Source organism: Typopeltis vanoorti, chromosome 2 (assembly GCF_054136105.1).
Source record: "Typopeltis vanoorti isolate ZY-2024b chromosome 2, IOZ_Tvanoo_1.0, whole genome shotgun sequence".
Classification (NCBI taxonomy): Eukaryota; Metazoa; Arthropoda; class Arachnida; order Uropygi; family Thelyphonidae; genus Typopeltis; species Typopeltis vanoorti.
Genome location: NC_143550.1, coordinates 28,543,739 through 28,565,450, shown reverse-complemented (window position 1 = coordinate 28,565,450; position 21,712 = coordinate 28,543,739). Strand labels below are relative to the sequence as shown.

The following is a 21,712-nucleotide window of genomic DNA, read 5'->3' as shown; positions in this document are numbered from 1 at the left end:
CTAATTCAATTTTTGTTCGTCTTTCATTTTTTGCATAAAGTTCTTCGATGTATTCCTCCCATCTTTCACCCTGTATTTCGACATCATAAATCAGTTTTCCTTGCTTATCTTCTAATGGCAGACTTCTTATGCTTTTTAATATTTGTAATTTCTTTTGCTTTTTCAAACATTTTATCATATCACCCTCTTTTTTCCATTTCTTAAATATAGATTATGTATTGCACTGCATAATGTTCCATTTACCCAATATAGCTGTAGTGTTTTAAGGAGGTTTTCCCTGATCTTTAAAAAAAGTATCTGTGACATAACTATAAACAACAAATTATGTGATAACCACACTAATTAACTTTAAGAAAGGAACGGATATTTCATTCTGAAAATAAGAGTACATCAGTGTGTTAAACAAGCAAATCAAAAAACAAGAATACAAGATACATACAACAATCAGCTTACCAAATAAAAACAGTTGCCTCAAGCTATATATTTAATATTAATAAATGATATTAAAAATATTAAAACTGTTTTTGATGTTTACATAAAATGAGTATCTCCCAAACTTTTGAGAGAGAGAGAGAATCATTCTGATTCAGGTTAAGCTGATGAAAAGGGCTTCACAACTTTCTCTAAAAAGGTGTTCATATTTAAAACTTCTTCTAAAGAAAACAAGCTTCATCCCATCAAATACTGTGCGAGACCACTTTTGAGGTTTTACACATTCACTATAATATCGATGTTCAGTAATTCTTTTTTTCCACACAACAGCCTTTCTGTCCAAAGTATGTCAAGTTACATTCACAACTTTCTTTGAAAAGGAGTTCATATTAAAAACTGCTTCTATGGAGAAGATGAGTTTCATCCCACAGGATAATGTGTTTATTGTCAATATTATGCTATGAAAGACCAGATTTTTGAGGTTTTCATGTACTTTGTGTAATACTGATGTTCATAAATTCTTTTCCACAAAATGGCCCAAAGTATGTCAAATTATGTTCTCAAGGAATCTGGTAAACACCAGCTAAAGATAGAGGTGACAGTTTGTCTTTTGTAGATGGTACTTGAACAATGTCTTTGAAAACTACAAGCATCATGATGATAAATTTTGTTGATAGGAAAATATGTGGGAATAAGGTGATACTTCTTCAAATTTTACCAATAGGTTCAGAGATAACAGAATTATAAAGGTTTGGAACCCTGCAGTCTGTTGAAGAATCCTAAAGTGTTGGAACACAGAAGCCAATTATCTTCTCGATTTGATGAGGGTTACAACCATTTAATTCCATTCAAGTTTTGATAATGAGCAATTCTTGTCTTGAAGGAGGGGGAGCACACATTATGCGTTCTATTAATTAAAGACGATAACACCAATTTTTTGAGAAATGTGATGAGCAGACTTTTGATGACTGCATCTGCCAGTAAAAGTAGGTTTTGATAAACACTAGCTGACAAAGTACTGGAGGCTGTGTGAGTAAGAGGGATGTCCAAGAATGATAAACTACCAGCATTTTTTTTCTTCCATGGTGAACTGAATACGTAGATGAAGGCTACTGATCTGTTGCAGGAAAGTGGTAAGTTAATTTATAGAATGAGGCCAAACAGCAAAAACATAACTGATGTAACAAAACCAGGAGGGTTGAAGATGAATGGATGAGAACAATGAGAAAAAATTAGTTTCCCAAAGGTGGAGACAGAAGGCTGCCCATGGCATTACCTTCAATGTCTATATATCTTGTTTTTCTAGTTGAAATATCCTCATTGTTGTTGTTGTTGTTGTTGTTATTACATGACACCTCCAGGGAGTCCAAGGATTTATCGTGGGAGGCACACTATTCTACTTCGTTAAATACATCTCATCCTCTCCACTACTACTTAATTCTCCAACTATGACACTACTGCCATCAATGCCAACTATCGATTGTATAACAAATTCAAAAATCTTCACATCAGGAGGGAAATCATCATATAGTAAACTAATAGTGTCAGATAACAGAATGTTGGTAAATAAATAGAGAAACCATCTCAAACCTGACTAATATATCTGAATCTTGTATATGAATATTCTTAAATTTTTTGAGAAAATATGTGGAATTCTTAATAAATGATCTAAATTGTTCAATATGGGCAGTTAATAAAGGTGAAAAAAATGTAGCAATTCTATAGGTGGGAGAGTCAATACAATTCACAATATTTTCCTATCAACAAAATTTCTCATCTGTTACCATCTATTCCTTGAGAAACCTCAAAAGTCTGGTCTGGCACAACATAATATTGACAATAAACACAGTATGTTGGGAAAAAAATTCATTTAAAAAGGCTTTCATATTTAAAACTGCTTCTCCATAGAAGCAGTTTTAAATATGAACACCTTTTCAAAGAACCCTTTTATATTAGCCTAACCTGAATCAGAATGATTGTCCATCTCTCCCAAAAGTTTGGGAGATTCTCATTTTATGTAAACATCAAAAATAGTTTGAATATCATTTAACATTATTTGTTATTAATTTCTAGCTCACAGCAACTGTTTTTAATTGAAAAATTGGAAATCAAAGAACAGGAATACATGTATACCATGTATTCCTGTTCTTTGATTTGCTTGTTTCTACAAGCTGATGATGTACTGTTATTTTCAGTACAAAATATCTGTACTTTCTTAAAGTTAATTATTGTGATTATTGTGTAATTTGTTGTTTAAAGCTTTTCTGTGAGCACCTTGTTGTATGCCTTTTCCAGATCTACAAAACTTAAGTGCAGATCCTTGTCATATAACCATGATTTTTCAACTATTCATCAAAGTGCAAATCTGATCCTGACAGCCTCTATTTGGCCCGAATCTAGCTTGTTCTCTCATTTTCTCTTTCATAATTTTTCTCAGTTCAGCCTCTTTTCAAGCATGCTTGTATAAATATTACCTGGAAGATTTAGTAGAGAAATTCCTCAGCAATTCTCACATTCAGATTTATTCTCTTTGTTATACACTGATGTCCAAAGAATAAAAACAAACACAATTTCTGAAGATTACAACCTCAAATTCAGACAAATCAGCTTGTGATAATTTGTATAACTCATGATTTTGAGTCGAAAGCAGGTACACATTCAAATTTTCAAATTGTGTGCAAAAGGGATCACATGGCAGCACTCAACAGGATAAAAGGCAAAAGGCTGTGTGAGTGAATTGTCTTTGAAGTAAGCTTTTTAAGAAATAAAGTTGCAAACTTGTAATATCTCAAAGACATCATACAAAAGATTTCACCCAGGGAAGAATTATTGGAAAGCCTGAAGAAGGCTGCAGATTTATTGATATTGCCAGATTTTGAAATCTCACAAAGCATTGTATCCAGGCTCTGGACAGCATTTCGAAAACCAATGGAATGTATTCCAGACACTTGCTAAGAGGTCACCTTCACTCTACCATAGAGCATGAAGACAGATTTTTGATTATAACAGCAAAATGTAATCGATGCACCATGGCAGGTCAGCAACAACTAAGCCTAAATGCCTCTAGTCTGCATTCCAGTACTCTTTACAGATGAGAGTCGTTTTAGTCTTTCTTCTAGAATTTTTTATTCTAGAAGACACTTGATCTGGATGTGAAAGTGGTACTGCTTACCATCACGAGAATGTTCTTGAAAGAGATAGATATGGTGGTGAATGATATTGCAACAAAGTTCTTCAATGCCATGGTCAACTGTTCTGTGGTGCTATAGGCAAAGAATTCATTTTTATGGATGACAGTACCATACCACATTGCACATGAGCAGTGAAGACACTTCTGGAGACCAAGGATATTAACTGAATCGAGTGGCCAGCACACTTCCCAAATCTCAATCCCACAGAACACGTTTGGGGCACAATGGATAGACACATTGTTGATGAACTTCTCCTCTGGGAAACAAACAAGGCTTTATCCTTGCTCTGAAGGAGGAACAAGTCAGTTTGTCTCAAGAGCTCATTAATCACTTGGTGCTAAGCATGGTACAACATTGTGAGAACTGCATCGCAGTTCAAGGTGGACATATTCCATACTGAAATGTTTCTCCACATAGTTTTCTGTAAACAATGTACATAAATTCCTTAACTACATCCTTAGGAAATTTGTAACTTTTGTCAAAAATGTATTGCAGTTTAATTTGTACAAAATTTATAACACATTTTTTGTGTAATATAATTTATTAGTATGCTGGAAATAAATTTTTGTCCACATTTGGCTGTAGTCACAAAACTTTTTTCATATACAGGTAAAAACGTAGTTCATCCTTAGTTTTGGACACCAGTGCACATGAGAAATATAAGAGCTCTACTCCAATCATCTGGAATTCGACCTTCTGACCAGGTGCGTGGAATTATGCAGTGTATCCACTGCAAAACCTTTATACCTCCAGATTTGAGCATTTCTGGTCAAATATCTACTCCAGCTGCCTTTTCAATTTCAAGTTTTTGACTGAGTTTTCTACCTTAAGTATTGATATGTACTCTCTTTGAACTTCTCTTGAAAATTTTCTAGTATGATTCTCTTGCTACTTGTTTTATTTAACAGTCTTTCAAAGTAATTACTCCAGACATCTAGAATATCTTTATCATCAGTTTTCATGTTGCCTTTATTATCTTTGATTCCTTTTACAGTACTTTTTTTATATTTTTAAGCTTTTTCAATATCCTCCAAAATATTTTGCCACCTTTCTGATATTTACCTTCTATATTCTCACCAAAGTTGTCCCATGACTTTTGTTTAGCTATGTTCACATATAGCTTAGATCTCTTACATTTTTCTCTGTGTTCTTTTAAGGCATCTGCCAACATTTGCTAGGAATTTTGGTATGCTTTCTTCTTTTCCAGGACCAATTCTTTAACTTTGTGTGTGTGCATCATGGTATTCTTATTTTTCTATCCTTCCAGCCAACTTCACCACATGCCTCCTAGCTGGAACAATCAACATTTTCTTCAGAGCTTGCCAATGAGACTCTAAGGTTTGGTTCTTGTTTTCAAACAGCTCTGATATTTTCTCCAATAATGTTTGTGTAGTTGAGTCTGCAATTTCCCCTACAAAAGCTGCTCAACTTTAACTCTTTTTGTAACTTTTTTACATGCCATTCTTGTCAATGTGATACTCAGTTTTATCCTACTTAAAACTAAGCGATGGTCGCTTCCAATTTCTAATCCTCTGTACAATCCTGTATCCTGAACCATCGTGAAGATATTACTATCAACAAAACATACATATTCAATGGGGCTTTTCTTATTTACTGTGTCTTCTCTCCATGTGAACTTATGCAAAGCTTTATGTTGGAACATGATGTTAGTAATGACTAGTCTGTATTATGACAAGAAATCCAGCAGATATTTACCATTATTATTAACTTTTTCTCCAAATTTCTCAAAACATTTCAATATGCTTGGTGGGATTCACTTCCTACTCTACTGCTTAAATCTCTAATTAGTATCACTTTTCCCATTTTCTGTCAGCTTCATTCTAGTGACATAAAATTCCTCCACTTCTTCCTCAGAAGAACCTTCTGCGGGACCATGGACACTATAAGTTTCATTGTCCATTTCTCCGTTTTGAAGTTTGCCCACATAACTAACTTTAAACTGTTTTCCAATCAAGAAGTTAATCTTCATGTTTCGTAACACCATCGCTACTCCTTCCTTTCCATGATCATTATTGCCTGAATATAACATCTTGTATTTATTATTTAGCAAGATTTTGCTTGTTATTATTATACTAATTATATATAAAAATTTTATTTTATTTTATTTTTCTCACCAGAGGTCAGGTCAGTGTAAATAGTTAAAGCAGTTAGACTTAGTGTGCTTATGTGTAGTGTCATAGCTTGTGCCTTGTTCATATATATAGTTTCCTGATGATGACCTTGATATAGAGGTCAAAATGTCGAGTGTTATTTTCTTAATTGTAAATAAAGTAATTGCTCCAACAAGTGTATTTTTGTCTCCATAAATTCTACACAATGAATGCTGACCGTGTAATAACCTTGGAGGAAAAAATAGTTAATTACAGATTATAGAGTTTTATGTAGTTTGTTTTATGTAGTAATCTATAAATAATGTGAGAAGAAAAGATTACCTCAAGCAACACTCTAGCACAACAATCCAGTGTTGCAAATCATCCACTTGTTTACACAAATCTAAACAAGAAATCATAACTCTCTCACTGTCAGGATACCAGCCAGCATCACTTAAAAAGCTCCCTAAAGAAACAAGTCAAATTACAACAGACTATTAGCAATGTGTTATTCATTATATTATAGCACCAATATTTGCTTCATTTATACAACAATAAGTAAGGACACACACATACACTCATGTACAAACTTGCATTTGGAAAAGAAACAATTTCGGTTCACTTTTTTAACAACTTTTCTGAATTGTTTGCTTCTTATAAATAATTTATTCTATGAGTGTGGCTAATTCCTGAAGGCTTGCTTCTCAAACTTTTTTTCTCAGTTTGCTTTATCTCAGGTATCATCAAACCACAGCTTCCTGCATAATATATTCACAGATAAGTTTTTTGCCATCACTTCACAGAAAAAAAAAAAAAAAGTGTTTTCTACTTAGTATTATTTCCCCTTCTTTTATACTATTTCTGTGGTTTTCTAACATTCCTACCCAATCTTTATTCAGTTTCTGTAAAAAGTAAGTTTCACAGTTAATTTTATATGTTCTGTTTTTAATATAATTCCCATTCATCTAAACACAAACATGTTTCAAAAAAACAAAACAACAAGCACTTTTGTGTGAAAGAGTGCTTGTTACAAAGATGTTTATGTATTTGTCCTGCTATGGAACTAAGACATCTATCCCAGAATAAAAGAAATCAGTGTCTTTAACCAGAAAATAACAGGCTACACACTGGCAATGTATGTAAATTACTTTCCAGATAGATGCTTCTTCAGTAGTCCAAAGAAATGAAAATCACTGAGTGTAAGATCAGGACATTAGGAGGCAGCGCACCTTGTTGAAGCATAACCGACCTGTTTCTGTTACATGAAATTTTCTCTCTACTAAATGATAAAGAATTTCTGCTGCCTGATTATCTTCAACATGCAGTAAAAAAAAGTACAATGAGAATTCTAGTCCAATCATCTGGAATTTACCTTTGTGACAAAGACCTTTGGATGATGCAGTAGCCACTGAAATCTTTTATACCATTATATTTCAGCACTTCAAGTTGAATGTTATAATTTTTCAGCTGCCTTACAACATTTCTGGTTTCTGATAGCTTTCTACCTAAATATTGAGGTGATCATTTCTCCTACTGTTATCATTTGTTATCTCATTAAATTTTTTTTTTTTCTAATTATCTTTGGTTTGTACCCAAATACTATCCTTATCTTCAGTTTATATATCAATTTATGGCCTTGGATTTCATTTATAGAGTACTCTTTCCTCTATGTCTGAGCTCTTTTTAAAGTCTTGAAAATGCAACCTTTATGACATTTAAGATACTTTACTATCTCCATAAGGTTATTATCATTATAATAGTTCCCAATAACTCATTGAAGAAGGGTCCTTTTAGCCATTCATGCCTATATATTATCATAGCTGAACACATTAATTGAAGATGAAAAATCTAACAGTAGTCCATTCATACATCAGATCACATGCTTCCTAATCAAAACCCTCTTGGTTAGCTTAGAGAGATGACCCTGAGTTCCCCCCCCCACCACCACCACCACCATAAGCTGCAAAAATCTCACTTGTATCTATAAGATTTACTTACTAACTTCTATGTTTTTATTTAAAGAATGAAGACCATATTCTGTCAATCTGTCCTTATATGTGCAATTCCAGAGGCCAGTTATGTTGGTTACTAGCCATTGGATCTTTTCAACTACCTCCCGAGCTCCTTTGAACGCACATAACCATATCTGCACACAGTAATCCTGATAAGGTCTATCAATACCTTGTGAAGTGGAAGAATAACTTCCTATTTTCTTACAAGTTAGTATTAAATAATATTCTCTGTTTGCTATAATTCCAAGTCTCCAACTTCTTTGACCATTTGGAGCAAATTCTCATTAATATAAAACTTCTGCCTGCAATGTCCTCAGTTCATTCCTTGGACTGAGGACGATCCCATATATGCATAACCTTGCACTTTAAACATTAAACTGACACTCATCAACATTATCTCGTAAGAATAATGTCTGCAAAGATTCTGTATAGGTATATTCCTTATTACTCATCCAAACTTAAACATCAACAGCAAATAATTGGATATCACCCTATACACCTTATCCAATATCATTAATATACAAGTTAAACAACAATGACCCAAGTACAAAACCTGACACCACTAGTCACCCACCATATATCACTTTTATTTGTCAGTCAGCCATTCTCCATGTCAAGTATTTGGCTTACATATCCCTCTGGGTTATAAAACAATTTTGCATGCAGAAATCTTGTGTTCAAAATAACTTGGCAAAATCCAGAGCTATTATGGTATATTTCGCTTATCCAGCTGTGCTATCATTATTATAGAACACGAGTATATTGCTTAAAGCAAGATCTAATCTTTAATAAAGTTACACTGCCCTCTACAGAAAGCAGTGTAACAGTGCTCTCTACCCACTTTTGGACAAAATTCCTAACCAGCCTTTCCATTACCTTGAAAACCACCACACCACAAGTAATGGTCTATAACTGGTCTATAATTCAATGTATCATTCCTGGCTCAACCTGTATAATGGAATTTCTCTCTATCCACTCAGCAGAATTCACGTATGTGCTAAAACTGAAGCTGACAACCAGGTCAGAGGCATTGCCAACCTCTTGCACACTGCATCAGTACTTGTGCCAATATCCCATCCAAACCCCACTGCAATGTTTGAATCAAGCATCCAATAGTTTAGTACTTACTTCTAACTCATCTATCTGTATCCTTTCATTATATTCTTTAATCCTTGGCATCCAGAGAACTAATGGATCTGCCTAGAAAGTATACTAAACTTAATAATCAACAGTTCAGTTATTTCTAGAGTAACTGACACTTCATTAAGGTTAGTCTTTGATGGTAATTCTTTCTTTTATTTGCTATGCAGTGATAAAATTTCTCTTGGATTTTCCCTGGCTTATTCAGCTAACTTCTTTTCATGATCAGCTTTCACATTCCTCACCAAGAATGTCCCAAGAGGATGGTGTTCTCCAAGGCTCTGTCTTAAATGCGACTCTTTGCTGTAAAAGTAAATTCAATCACTGGACAATCTCTTCCCACAGTTAGGCAAAGAACTGTATATTGATGACTTTACAATTTTCTGTCATTCTTGTAACATGAAGGTTAGTGAAAGGCATTATATATGATCATATAATGTGCAACACACATTTTACACAGCATACTCATATGGAACAGAAACTTGGAGCATAACAGATGAAGTTGCAAAAAATATTTGTAGTTCTTTGAAGATAAATCCTCAGAAAAGTCTAAAACGTTTATAGATCTGTAAGAAACAACATAACAGGGAAATGGAGAAAAACACATAATCAAGAATTATATGAACTCTATATATCCCATTTTTAGCTGATGAAATCAGAGCTTACATACTGAGATGACCAGATATGCAGAAAGAATGGGTGAAAAGAGAATGGTTAAAAACAAGTGTTCGAGATGAGACCTGATGGAAAGCAACCTAGAGAAAGACCCAGTCTGCACTGGGAGGATATCCAAAAAAGACTTAGATGATGGGAATGCTGGACAGGACTGAAAGAACTCAAGACAGAAAGGAATGGAAGAAGTTGGCAATTGCAGCAAACCTTAGAGGTTCAGCAAGCTAAGGAAGAAGAAGGTTTTGGTTAATTCCTATGCTAAGGACTAAGGAAAGTAGCTGAGTAGTATTCAATCCATATGGCTAACAGATGTTCCATTTTCTCAAAAGCATCCAACCAAGCTTTAAATGGGTTTTTTTTTTTCCCCCACAGCATTAATATTATTAATATGATTTTTTAAAAAAGGACCCAGTGATCTTTGGACAATTTTTCAAAAAAAAAAAATGTTTTCCCAATACCACAGATTGTTTTTATAGTTAGATATTATTTACTTATCATAAACACTGTTAAATAAATTCAAAGCACACAAACTGAACTGATGTATAAGAGTTAGTATTAAACATTTAGTATGTTTAATATTCTTTTCACACACACACCATCCTGTTTTCAAAGCCCATGACATCAAGTTTACTTTTCTAACATGAACATAAAAAAATATGTAAGTAATTTTATAGTACTCATTCAACTTTTTTATTGAATTCCCACTACAGGTTAGATAAATTGGGAATACTATGTTATACTTCAAACCACTTCAAGTCTCCAATAAGCAGTGGTCTTGAGGTGTTTTTTTTTTTTTAATAATAATTGTGAGTGATCAGTATATTCAGCACTCATGTAAAATTGGCGATTTTTATCTGTTTTATTGTGGGTTTTTTCTTTAGAAAGTGTTTTATGCTATAAAACACTTTCTAAAGACAAGAAGGCTTGTCCTGCTAAAGACAATATTGAAGATGGTGAAAATAATAATATCTGGAATCTCAATGTTAAAAGATTATTAGACAGATGATACAGGAATTACATAAAGTGAAGCACCATTTTAAGGAACATAGGGATGCGAGGAAAGTTGAGCAGCAAAATGAGAAACAATACACAAAATCAGTACGTTAGTGTGTGACAAAAATCAGGTAGTTAAAATTGATTGTAAAAAAAGGATATTATTTGGTATTGTGACTATCATAAAACATGCCTCTGATGAGCAGGTTATAACTTCAAGATTTCCTGGAGCAAAAATTAAAAATATAGTACCTGAAATTCAAAAACAGAAAAGCAAAGTAAAAGTGATCATAATTCTAGTAGATATGAACAACCTAACCAGAAATAAATTCAGTATGAGAGAGGATATGAAAGGTTGGTTGGAAGAAGCAAGAGTGAAGAGTGAGAAAGTGAAAATCATAAATATATTATCTAGATATGATAGAAATGGATTAAGAAGGACTATAATGGCAAATGATTTGATGTGCAGACTGTGTAGAAGGAGTGGATGCAAATTTTGTGTGTGTGTGTGGAGTGAGTTTGAGGGAAGAATGGATTTGAATGGAATGAGAATCTGTGTGTATGATGGACAATGTTATGTAACTGTGTTAATTATGGAAATGGGCAATATATTGGAAATAATTATGAAGAAAAAATGATTTTGTGTTCATATGGTTTGGACTTATCAAGTACGTGGAAGGATGTCTGCATAAGTAAAGCACTAAATAATAACAAATATCTGTAAGTTGTCTGTGTCACACAGACCACAGAGAACAGTATACAAATAAAGCATGCAGGTAACTTATTATGTCTGTACATGAATGATAGGAGCATAAGAAACAAAGGAGTAGAGTTTGTTGTCTTAGTGAATATGTTGGGACTTCAAAACTATAGGCAATAGTGAGACTTGGATATCAAAAGGCAGACCTACTAACTGATATCAAGTATAAAGGGTACAGTATTTTTAGGAAGGATAAGCAGGAAAGGAGAGGAAGTGTGCCGCTAATGATTGGATGACTTGAATTCAGTTAGAGTTGAGACCTACAAATGCAATACTAGTAACAGTTTTTCATGTAGCAGTGAATTTGAAGCTATCTTGTATGAGATGGAGTCTAACAAGATCAAATAAATAGTAGAGTGTTGCTACAGACCTAGTGAATCAGTTGCTAGTAAGACAACTTCCTCAAGCAGTATGTAACAGAAGGACTCAAGGTCAATGAGTGTTAGACCTGATTATAGTGCCAGAGGAGATTTCAGTTAAAGATTTAACTCTTTTCCTTCATGAACATACCATCCCTATCTCTAAAAAAGAACACAAATGACACATTAAATTTAACAATTTTGGTGAAGCAGGCCTTTCAGATCACACTCTTCACACCCTATACCAAACTGATTGGAAAAGTACTTGTTCTTTACATCATACAAAAACCTGGTATGAACGGAAATTTAAAGAAACCTGTGAAATTTTGATTAAATCATCCTAATCTTAACAATAATGGTGGCATAAAAATTCCAAGAATTAGGATTGCACATATTCAGCCCACTCAGTTCTTCAAGTTTTCCAGTAAACCCTGACTTTAGGACTCGAAGAAATTTTCCAGCTTTTATTGGCCACCATCCATACTGGTTTGTTTTAATATGTATACTTATTTTGTAGCCTAATAGATAATAATAGCAACAGGATTCTAGCTAGCATTGAAGTAGTAAGGTTTTTTTTTTCCCACCAGAGGTCAAGCCAATAGTTGTAACAGTCAACCAGTAACTTTATCATACCATGTAGATTGTAGTGCAGCCTGTTTCTTTGTACATATGTGTATACTCCAGATGATGACCTTAACGTAAAGTTCGAAATGTCGAGTGATTATTTTGGTTTATATTAAACTGAAGTTTTTTTTCTAACACAGTAGTTGTTTCCATAATTTTCATGATGTTAAAATTTAACTTTTTTGCCTCTGGTTCGTAAGAAAGATATTATACTGACTTGGAAAGTGAGTAAGTTTATAAATGTTCAATTCAGAGAAGGTTACATGTTGAAAGAACAAAATGATGAGTATGCTGGATTCTGTATCAGTTCTTGAATGGAAAGGATATCAACAGTGCATGGAAAGTATTTAAAAAAAATACTTAAATCATGCAATATCGAAATGCGTAGCTAGGCTTTGAAGAATAAATAGGGTATGAGCAAAATGGATGTGTAACCTCATTGAGCAAGAGATTTGTAAGAAAAAAAATGATATGGAAGAAATACTGTGTGCATAAAGATGAAGTCAGTCACGAAAATTATAAGAAGCTGGTGAGAAGAGTCACAAATGCTGTATGGAAAGCTAAGTCTCAGTATGAAAAGAAACTGGATCTACAAGCTAAAGACATCCCAAAATAATTCTATTACTATGCTGCAAGTAAAAGAAAAAATGAATAAGAAAGAAAGAATGACTTTATGCAGTTGACAGATAGAGAAGATTGTTCAACTAATGAAGGCTATTTTGCTAAAATCTATCAACCTGATGTATGCAACATTGCACTCACTTTTACCTCTTCACTGAATGAAGAAATTCAGGTGTATGAGGAAAGGGTACTAGAACTGTTCCACAAACCGAATAAGAATTTAGCAATAGGACTGTTGGGATATCAGCACAGATGCTAAAAGTGTGTTCAGCTGAACTGGCTGTTCCCTTTGACTAGGCTATATAATTTAAGTCTCAGAACAGGAAAGATTCCACAGAAGTGGAAAGAATGTATGGTGATCCCATTGCACTAGGGCAGTGCAAAGACTGACGAATATTCAACTATTGACCTATCAGTAGTCCTGGAGTTATGGTGAAGATTTTGGAAAAGTTGGTCAGGACTTGCATTCAGAAATGGGCTGACAGACAATCTCTACTTTGCAATGAATAGCATCAGTTTACTAAAAGAAGGTTATGTTTGAGCAACATGCTCACATTCTGTAATCATGTTACCACTGAGTTAGACAAGGAGAATGAATGCACCATGATGCTTTTGGATTTTTCTAGGACTTTTGAGAGAGAATACAGCATTGAAGTCTGTTGCATAAATTGGAGAATATGGGATTGGATTGTAAAATATTGCCATGGATAAGAGGATGGCTGATTGACATATCAAAAAGTGGTATGTAGAGGATGCGAGTCTCCAGGATTTAAGGTAACTTATGGTGTACCAGAAAAATCAGTCCTTGGTTCAGTTATTCAATCTATACATTAATGACATAAGGAAGAATTTGACATACAAGCTATTTGCCAATCATGCAAAGATAGATAGGTAATTCAGGAGTGTAGTTGTTATGCAGTACTTGCAGAATGATTTGAATAGGCTGGAATTGTAGGCAAGTGAAAATGGCTATCAGTTCAATATTAAGAAATGTAGTCATACACTTTGGTGTGATTAGATATCTAATGTCATATTATATTGGTGGGATTCTAAAAGAAACTGATTAGGCTAGGGATCTTGGAGTTTTAGTAGATAGGAAGTTGAAGTTCTAGGGCCATATAGCAAAGACTGCAAATACAAATCAGAGAATAATTACAATAACGAAATGAACCTTGACATATAAAAATAAGGAAGTCATTTTGCTTCTTTACAAAGCCTTGATAAGACCTCACTTGGACTATTGTGCACAGATGTGATCTCCTGGTTTCCATGGTGGTAATTCTGATAGAGTGGAAAGGGTGAAAAGAAGAGTATTAAAAATGGTATCAAGTTTATGGAATACTGATTATGAAGACAGGTTTGAGAATATGCAGACTGCAGACACCAGTAAACAGGAGAAAGAGGGGTGATTTGATTGAGACTTACAAACTTTTGAAAGGGTTATATAGAATTTCAGTAGATGGAATTTTTCATTTTATAGAGGGTGGGGAAAGGATAAGAAGGCATCCATGGAAGTTGAGAATGAATGGTGTCAAGAATGGAGTTAGGGCTAGATTTTTCTGTTATAGAGTAGTGAATGACTGGAATGGATTGCAGTTGAATGTTGTGTGTGTGTGCAAGTAGCGTGAATGAATTGAAAAGCTATGACAGCTGATGTGAACAGTATGGCCTCCCTCAATGAATTCCCGATTCCTTGAAGGTCTCTCAATAATAATAAAGTTTTGCTTATTCAATAGTAGTTTTCTTTTGTGAAAATCAGTTATATATATATATTAGCATGCAAATTGTTCTCTCTTTTTTTTTTTTTTTTCACAGTGCATCTTTATGAACTACAGAAATTTTGCATAATAACTAAATATTATTACTACTACTACTACAAGAGACCTCTAGGAAGTCAGAACTCATCGAGGGAAGCCCACATCATTCACAACACATCATTACTGTATTATGTTATTGAACTAGTGATTACCACTGCAAAAACTTTTTTTCAATAACTAATGTGAAAGCTTTGGTTTTACAAAGTTTCTGGATGTCTTTATGAGTTAGATTATACTTTGAAATAATGCTTTGCATATTTTTATTATCTTGGTAGTATAGGCAAAAAAAAGTAATTCATCTGCCCAAAAGCCAAATCTTTTAAATATCTTAAGATAGTATTGAAGTAAGTAACACCCTTTCTAGACAAGCTGATAGCTTTGCAGATTATGAGGGACTCTTAAAAAAAAACAGGAAAAAATTTTAAGGTTAGTTTGAAAGAGGTGTTGATCTGACAGACTAAATTTACTATGATTTAAAAAAAAAATAAAAAAAGAAAGAAATTGTTACCTAGAGAAAGTCCAAGTTGAACAGCTTTATCTTTTGTCTGTTGTGAGCTACAGCTAATAACTCCACAATGCCTAGCATAAGCAGTAGCAAGATGTTGTGATGTCCGTGCCCCATGATCCATTAAAGCTTGAAAACAATGATGAAGAAGATGTCTATAATAAAATAAATAACTGCTAGTAATCCAATACATAACTTTCAAAGATTACTCGTTCAAGATATCCATACAATAAAACATCACAAATTTTGAACAATCAGGTGAAGGAATAATCTGAATTTATGAAAGTTGTAAGCATAAAACATTATTTTTTCTGACCTATATGGAGTCATAAGACTCATCATGGAAGGTCAACAATAAATAGAGGCTATTGTACTATTGCTTATACTCATCCACCATTTGCACTTTTAACACTCTCAGCAATGTATTTCATGGATTGCTGAGAGTTGCTAAATGCAAAAAATTTTCTTACTACTTACTTTGCAACTTACAGGGATGGACCCTTTCCCTCGTTCTAACATATACAAAATCTCACCAGTGGCAATCCAATAATAACCTTTCAACAGCTTAAATGTCTTAATCATATCCCCCATCCCTTTCATCTTCTAATCAACCAAGTCTATAATTTGCATGTCTTCAGTCTATCTTCAACACCAACATTGTGCAATCCTCATTATAATTTTTATCATCTGTCTCTGTCATCGTCATCATCATCTCTGTCATCGAAAGGTTATTTCATCCCTTTCAAATTCTGGTGACCAGATACGGGCAGAGAAATCCAGATGTGGTCTGATCAAGGCTTTATGCAATGGAATCATCATCCTTTTATATATTGTGGTCGATGTCCTCATCAATATTGCAGCAATTCTCTGAGTTTTCTTTGCAAACTTAGAAATTTGGTGAAAGTATTGCAATCTGCAAACATCCCAAGATACCTTGCTTCCTCCATTTCTTCCAGTATAACTCCATCAAGTGAGCATGAATGAAGCATCCCATCTGCAGATCACAAATTTCAAAATCTTACACTAGGTTGCATTAAACTGACATCCTCCTTAATATGTCCACATTTCCAGCTTATTTAAATGCTCTCAAAGAGCCAAAACATCGAGTGTTACTAAAAACCCATCCAAGCTTCACAACATCTTCAAACAACCGAATATCTTCCTGTAGTCCACTGACAATATCATAAAAAAAAAAAAAAGGCAACTAAACAGTAGTCCTAGCACTAACCCCCCACCCCCCATTGAACTAACTGTAACCTTCCTACTGCTTAATATTGTCTACCATATACAACTTTCTGATATCAGAAAGCAATTTACTAATCTTATCCACTAACCTGATATTCAAACCCATATATTGCAACTTTAATACCAACCTGTCATGTGACACCCTGTCAAATGTTTTTGCAAAATCCAAAAGAGAATAATGACAATGCATACCTTGCCCTCATCTACTGCTGTTGTTACTCTATTGTAAAATGCAAACACATTACTAAAACAGGAAAATGCCCTTTAACAAATCCATAATAGCTTGCACAATCCCCTGCCCAATTTTGTACATGAGCTCTTAACAATTTTTCCAAAATCTTTAACAACCACAGAAGAAATACAAAGTGGTCTATAGTTTAATACAGTGGTTCTTAACCTTTTCGAAGTCACAGAACACTTTTGATTATAAGAAAAATTTCGGGAACACCAAAAGCATTATGGTCATCATAAAACTAACAATAAACATATGCATGGACTTGCCTTTTATAAAAATGGACCTTATTTTAATGCGATACTTGAGCTTTTCGGCTTTTGCATATTTCAGCAACATCAGGTTTAATATGTGATACAGCTATCCTCATCTCTTTGTCCATATTAGTAAGTCGTTCACACTTTTTTAGATTTAATATTGGTTAATACTGAGAAACCTAGCTCACACAAATATGATGTTGAAAACTGTAACAAAATTTTCAGTGCCCTTGTGGAGAGAGCTGGGTATTTGCCTTGGACAAAAATCCAAAATTCCTCAAGAGTTATTTCAGAGAATTTCATTTTTAGAGTACGGTCAGTTGACAAGGTAACTAGTTGTTCTTCTTGTAATGGAAATTCACAACTTGATGTATTAACTGTGCCAAATGGATTTCATATCCAGTCATTTTTTTTTTTTTCATGCATTAAGGGAAGTGATCCTTCCCTTACTGCATAACATTATACATATCTGCAAGGAAATGTGTTTTGCATTATGGGAGATACTGAGATAGGAGTGATGTTAGCTTGCTCCACCTTTGCAATGAGTTTCCCGGTGTTGTACCACCTTACCCCAGTCCTAAAGATACTTTCAGGCGCAAACTTTGTTTGCTCACACTTGGATAAAGGATTAAACTAAATTTATTATATCCAGTCATAACTGTGTGTATTTAAGGAAGGAAAGTAACTTGAAATCTTTTCTTCCAGTATTGTTAAATGTTTTGTTATAACGGAAATAATTCCTTCGACATTTTTATTATGGAGCAAAGGAAACATATCTACTGTATTTTTTTCTGATATGCGGTTTTTCCAAAGAGATACTTTTTTTTCTGAATAGCTGACAATTTGACAGTGGATGTCAAAATATCAAAATATTTTCATTTTTCCCTTGGATACTTGTATTAACGCTATTTAAGTAATTAAAAATATCGGCTAAATATGCCATTTTAACATGCCAAATATCATTTTGAAGACATTTTATAAAAGCATCTATACCTTAATTTTGAAAAAATGGGCCAATAATTCATTCTTAAGTTCTAATATTTGGAATAGCACTTTACTCCTGGATGACCATCTTATTTAAGTGTGCAAAAGCAAAGATTTGTACTTGGCTACCATAGATATGCAAAGTTTTTTTTTTTTTTTTTTTTTTTAAAAAGGGCTTGTAAAGGTCTTGACTTGATTGTAATTTACCATATTTACAACTTGGTCTAGTATAGGTTTTAATATTGCCAGTAATGTTTTTGAAAGTAGGGATTCTCTGCGCAAAAAACACTGCATAGATATAATATATCCTGCAAACACATCACCTATAAACAATATTCTATTGGTTTAGAAGTCAACATGCATAGCAGTCTTCAGCTGCTAGGATCAGAGTAGCCAATTTCACTCAGAATGTGTCATGTAACATTTTACAGGCAGAACACTTGTAACCAGTTCGAGGAACACCGGTTAAGAACCACGTTTAATACCTCATTCTGCTATCACCATTATGCAATGGCATCACTTAGAAACTTGTTCCATTGCAAGCGCTTCATTAAACGGCCAGGTTAATGGCAGGGGTGGTCAGTTTCAGAGTACATTCCCTTAAAATATATGGTTAAATTCCATTTAGTCTCCTGCCTTACTGACATCTAGCACTCAGTATCCAAAATTTATCCTCTTCGTTCATTTCTTATCATCACAATTATCTCATTATTATTGCTCTTTTCTTCCACTCTGCATTAGCATACTGACGCAATACACATACTATCATCCCTCTGACACATTTTCTCAATGCTATCCCTAACATCAATCTCATGCTACATGATTCATGCTACTTTTCAGGCCATTCATACCAATCATTACTATCATCTCCACTACATTTTAAATCACTTCACTAACATTGCCAAACATTTAATTGTTCCTCCCAACAAGCAATTCTCTGGCACTACTCTGCACACTCTGAATCAACTAATCAGGAAGCTTCTTCATTCATTCTTCTCTCACTACCATCTATTACCTTTCTGATTCTTCCACGTTATATGTAATTTTTCCAAGTTGTATTTAAAAAAAAATAAAAATTCAAATGAATTACAATGCAAAAAACACAGTTTTTGTTAAAACAATTTAACAGATTTTTATTATTATTTTTTTTTCTTAAATAAGACAAACAGAAATTTGTGATTTCCTATCATTCTTCAAACAAATTAGTAAATAAGAGTATAAAAGGCAGTGTCTGGTTTTTAGGTAACTTTTTTTTTTAATAATTTCTACTTTTTATTCTTCACTTCCTATTTTGACTTCCTATTCTTCACTTCCTTTTTCCTATTATTTCTTCAAACAAATTAGTAAATAAGAGTATAAAGGTGGTGTCTGGTTTTTAGGTAACTTTTTTTTTAATAATTTCTACTTTTTATTCTTCACTTCCTATTTTGACTTCCTATTCTTCACTTCCTTTTTCCTATTATTTCTTCAAACAAATTAGTAAATAAGAGTATAAAGGTGGTGTCTGGTTTTTAGGTAACTTTTTTTTTAATAATTTCTACTTTTTATTCTTCACTTCCTATTTCGATTTTTCAACTATAGATTTTTTTCCTGTCACCTCATATTGCCATTTCAATACACACATAAGCTGAAAGGATGGGAAATGCATGATTAAATTCTCATTTAAGAAATATCTTATGCATGTAAATAAAATACATACATAAAAAAATAAGTTTTAAAAAATAATCAAAGTTGAACAGCTTTCAGAGGTGAACTCTACAAATATTATTCAAGAAAAAAAATTAGAGTTTAAAAACAAAACCCAAACCTTGGAGATTTAATGGCAAAGTCTAAAGAAAACATTGACTAATTTAGTCCGAGAGGCATGTGGTGAGATTGTCTGCAAAGATGGTAAAATCAGAACTCTATGATGGATTCGAAAAGAAGAAAACATATTGACAATTCCTGGAAAAGTCAGTTTTTTGGTCTGAGATAACACAGAAAATATAACTGCCCTCACTTATTCCCTCCAAAACTACAAAGTAGGTCATCAGAGGTGAGGTCTACACCAACCGGAAACTACCAACCAATCAATAATCAGCAATACAGATTCCACCACAATCGATTCACAGCCAATCTTCCAGCCTTCACCACCCACCTCTGAACTCAAGCCATAAAAAAAAATAGGAGAAACATCAACATTTATGAAAAACATTTGAATGGGTTTGGCACAGAAGCCTACTCAGCAAACTGCCATATCATGGCCTACCTTCCACCCTCTGTAAGACTCTTCTCTCACTGGTCAAGCACTACAGACCACTGTGGATGGTGTCTCCTGCCCAGATGGAAACAAATGCAGGAGCACCCCCAGGGTTTCTGTACTTTCACCGACTCTTTTCCTGTTGTATATAAATGACCTACTGTCAATGCTTCAAAGATAACAATACCTGTCATTCCTCCTTTTTTGTTTGACAAATGTTGTAGTACCCAACTGTTAGAACCATCAAGATTCCCCATGATCAATATCCTGAATTTTGATCTCCTACCTATATCCCAATAAGGACAACTTTGTAGACTTCAATGCCACTGAAGCACAGTCATATCTGATCTCTTGCAAGAAAAATTTGATGTCCCTTCCTCCAAACTGTCGATAATACCCAAATATTCAAACACTATCAGATTTTCTTTCTTGAGTTAACCTACACCTCCAAACCTCTTCTGGCACAAACACATTTTTACCATACCTCTGCAGTCATTAATAAACGTACTTTCCTGGTCAAGATTACTTCTAATATCTACAGCTACTAAATCTATACAAATCCCAAATATGCCAAACCATGGAATATTGCTCCCACATTTGGGGTGGTGTACCAAATATCTCTCTCTCTCTATGACTGCTGGATGCTATCTAGAAGAGAGCAATCTAGTTAATTACTGATCACTCTCTCACAGACATTCATGTTCTGCCTTATGCAAGTTCTATAGTTCAATGGACAGTGCTCTGCTAAATTCCACTACAGTTCCTCCATTTTCCTCCAAACCACAGTTCTTATTACACCTACTTCTATTCTATGGAACAGCCTCCTCACTCTGCCTTTACCAAAGAATAGAATCTTCAGCTATTCAAATCTTCATTTATGAATGATTGTATCTGAATACAATCTTCAGCTATTATTATTATTTATCATTGTAATACCATGTTCCAGCATTAAGATGTGCACAAATTCAGTAGCTAAACAAAAGCTATGAGAAGACTTCAGTAAGAAGATGAAAAATGTGCTAGAGACTATTGAAAAAGTGGAAATTATTATTATTATTATTCAGGCCTCCATGGAGTCAAAAGACTCATCGTGGGAGGTCCTTCCTAAGAACATAAAGTCTGTCAAGACTCATCAAGGGGAGGTTCCGCCTAAGAAACACAAAGTCTATCATACCACTCCTTAAACTCATTGACCGTTCTCGCCCTCACCCCTCTATTAGGCAATGCATTCCACGGCTCAACCACCCTCCATGCAAAGAAACCACTCCTCACCCTCTTGCTCACAGTTTCCTTTCGTAACTTCCAGGGATGGCCTCTTGTCATCACTCCTTCCCGCTGTTCAACCAAGTGAAAGAACTCCCCAGTGTCAACCCTGTAACCACCTCTCAACAGTTTAAAAGTCTCAATCATATCACCTCTCCTTCTTCTATCCGCCAAACTCTGCAGTCCACATTCCCTCAGCCGATTCTCATAATCCACTACAGTTCTTGTACCTTGTCTCAGATGGTCTCAGGACTG

General features: G+C 34.1%; 1 protein-coding gene across 1 annotated transcript in view; it reads right to left on the bottom strand.

Moving 5' to 3' along the window:
* The window catches only part of Pat1 (Protein interacting with APP tail-1), a 265,102-nt gene that overhangs the window by 192,171 nt on the left and 51,219 nt on the right, over positions 1 to 21,712 (bottom strand). Inside the window, exons 3-4 of the mRNA XM_090404192.1 lie at positions 15,241 to 15,392; positions 6,077 to 6,200 (exon numbers count right to left, since the gene is read on the bottom strand). Coding sequence (XP_090260318.1) covers positions 6,077 to 6,200; positions 15,241 to 15,392 — 276 coding nt within the window. The remainder of the gene's footprint in view (positions 1 to 6,076; positions 6,201 to 15,240; positions 15,393 to 21,712) is intronic.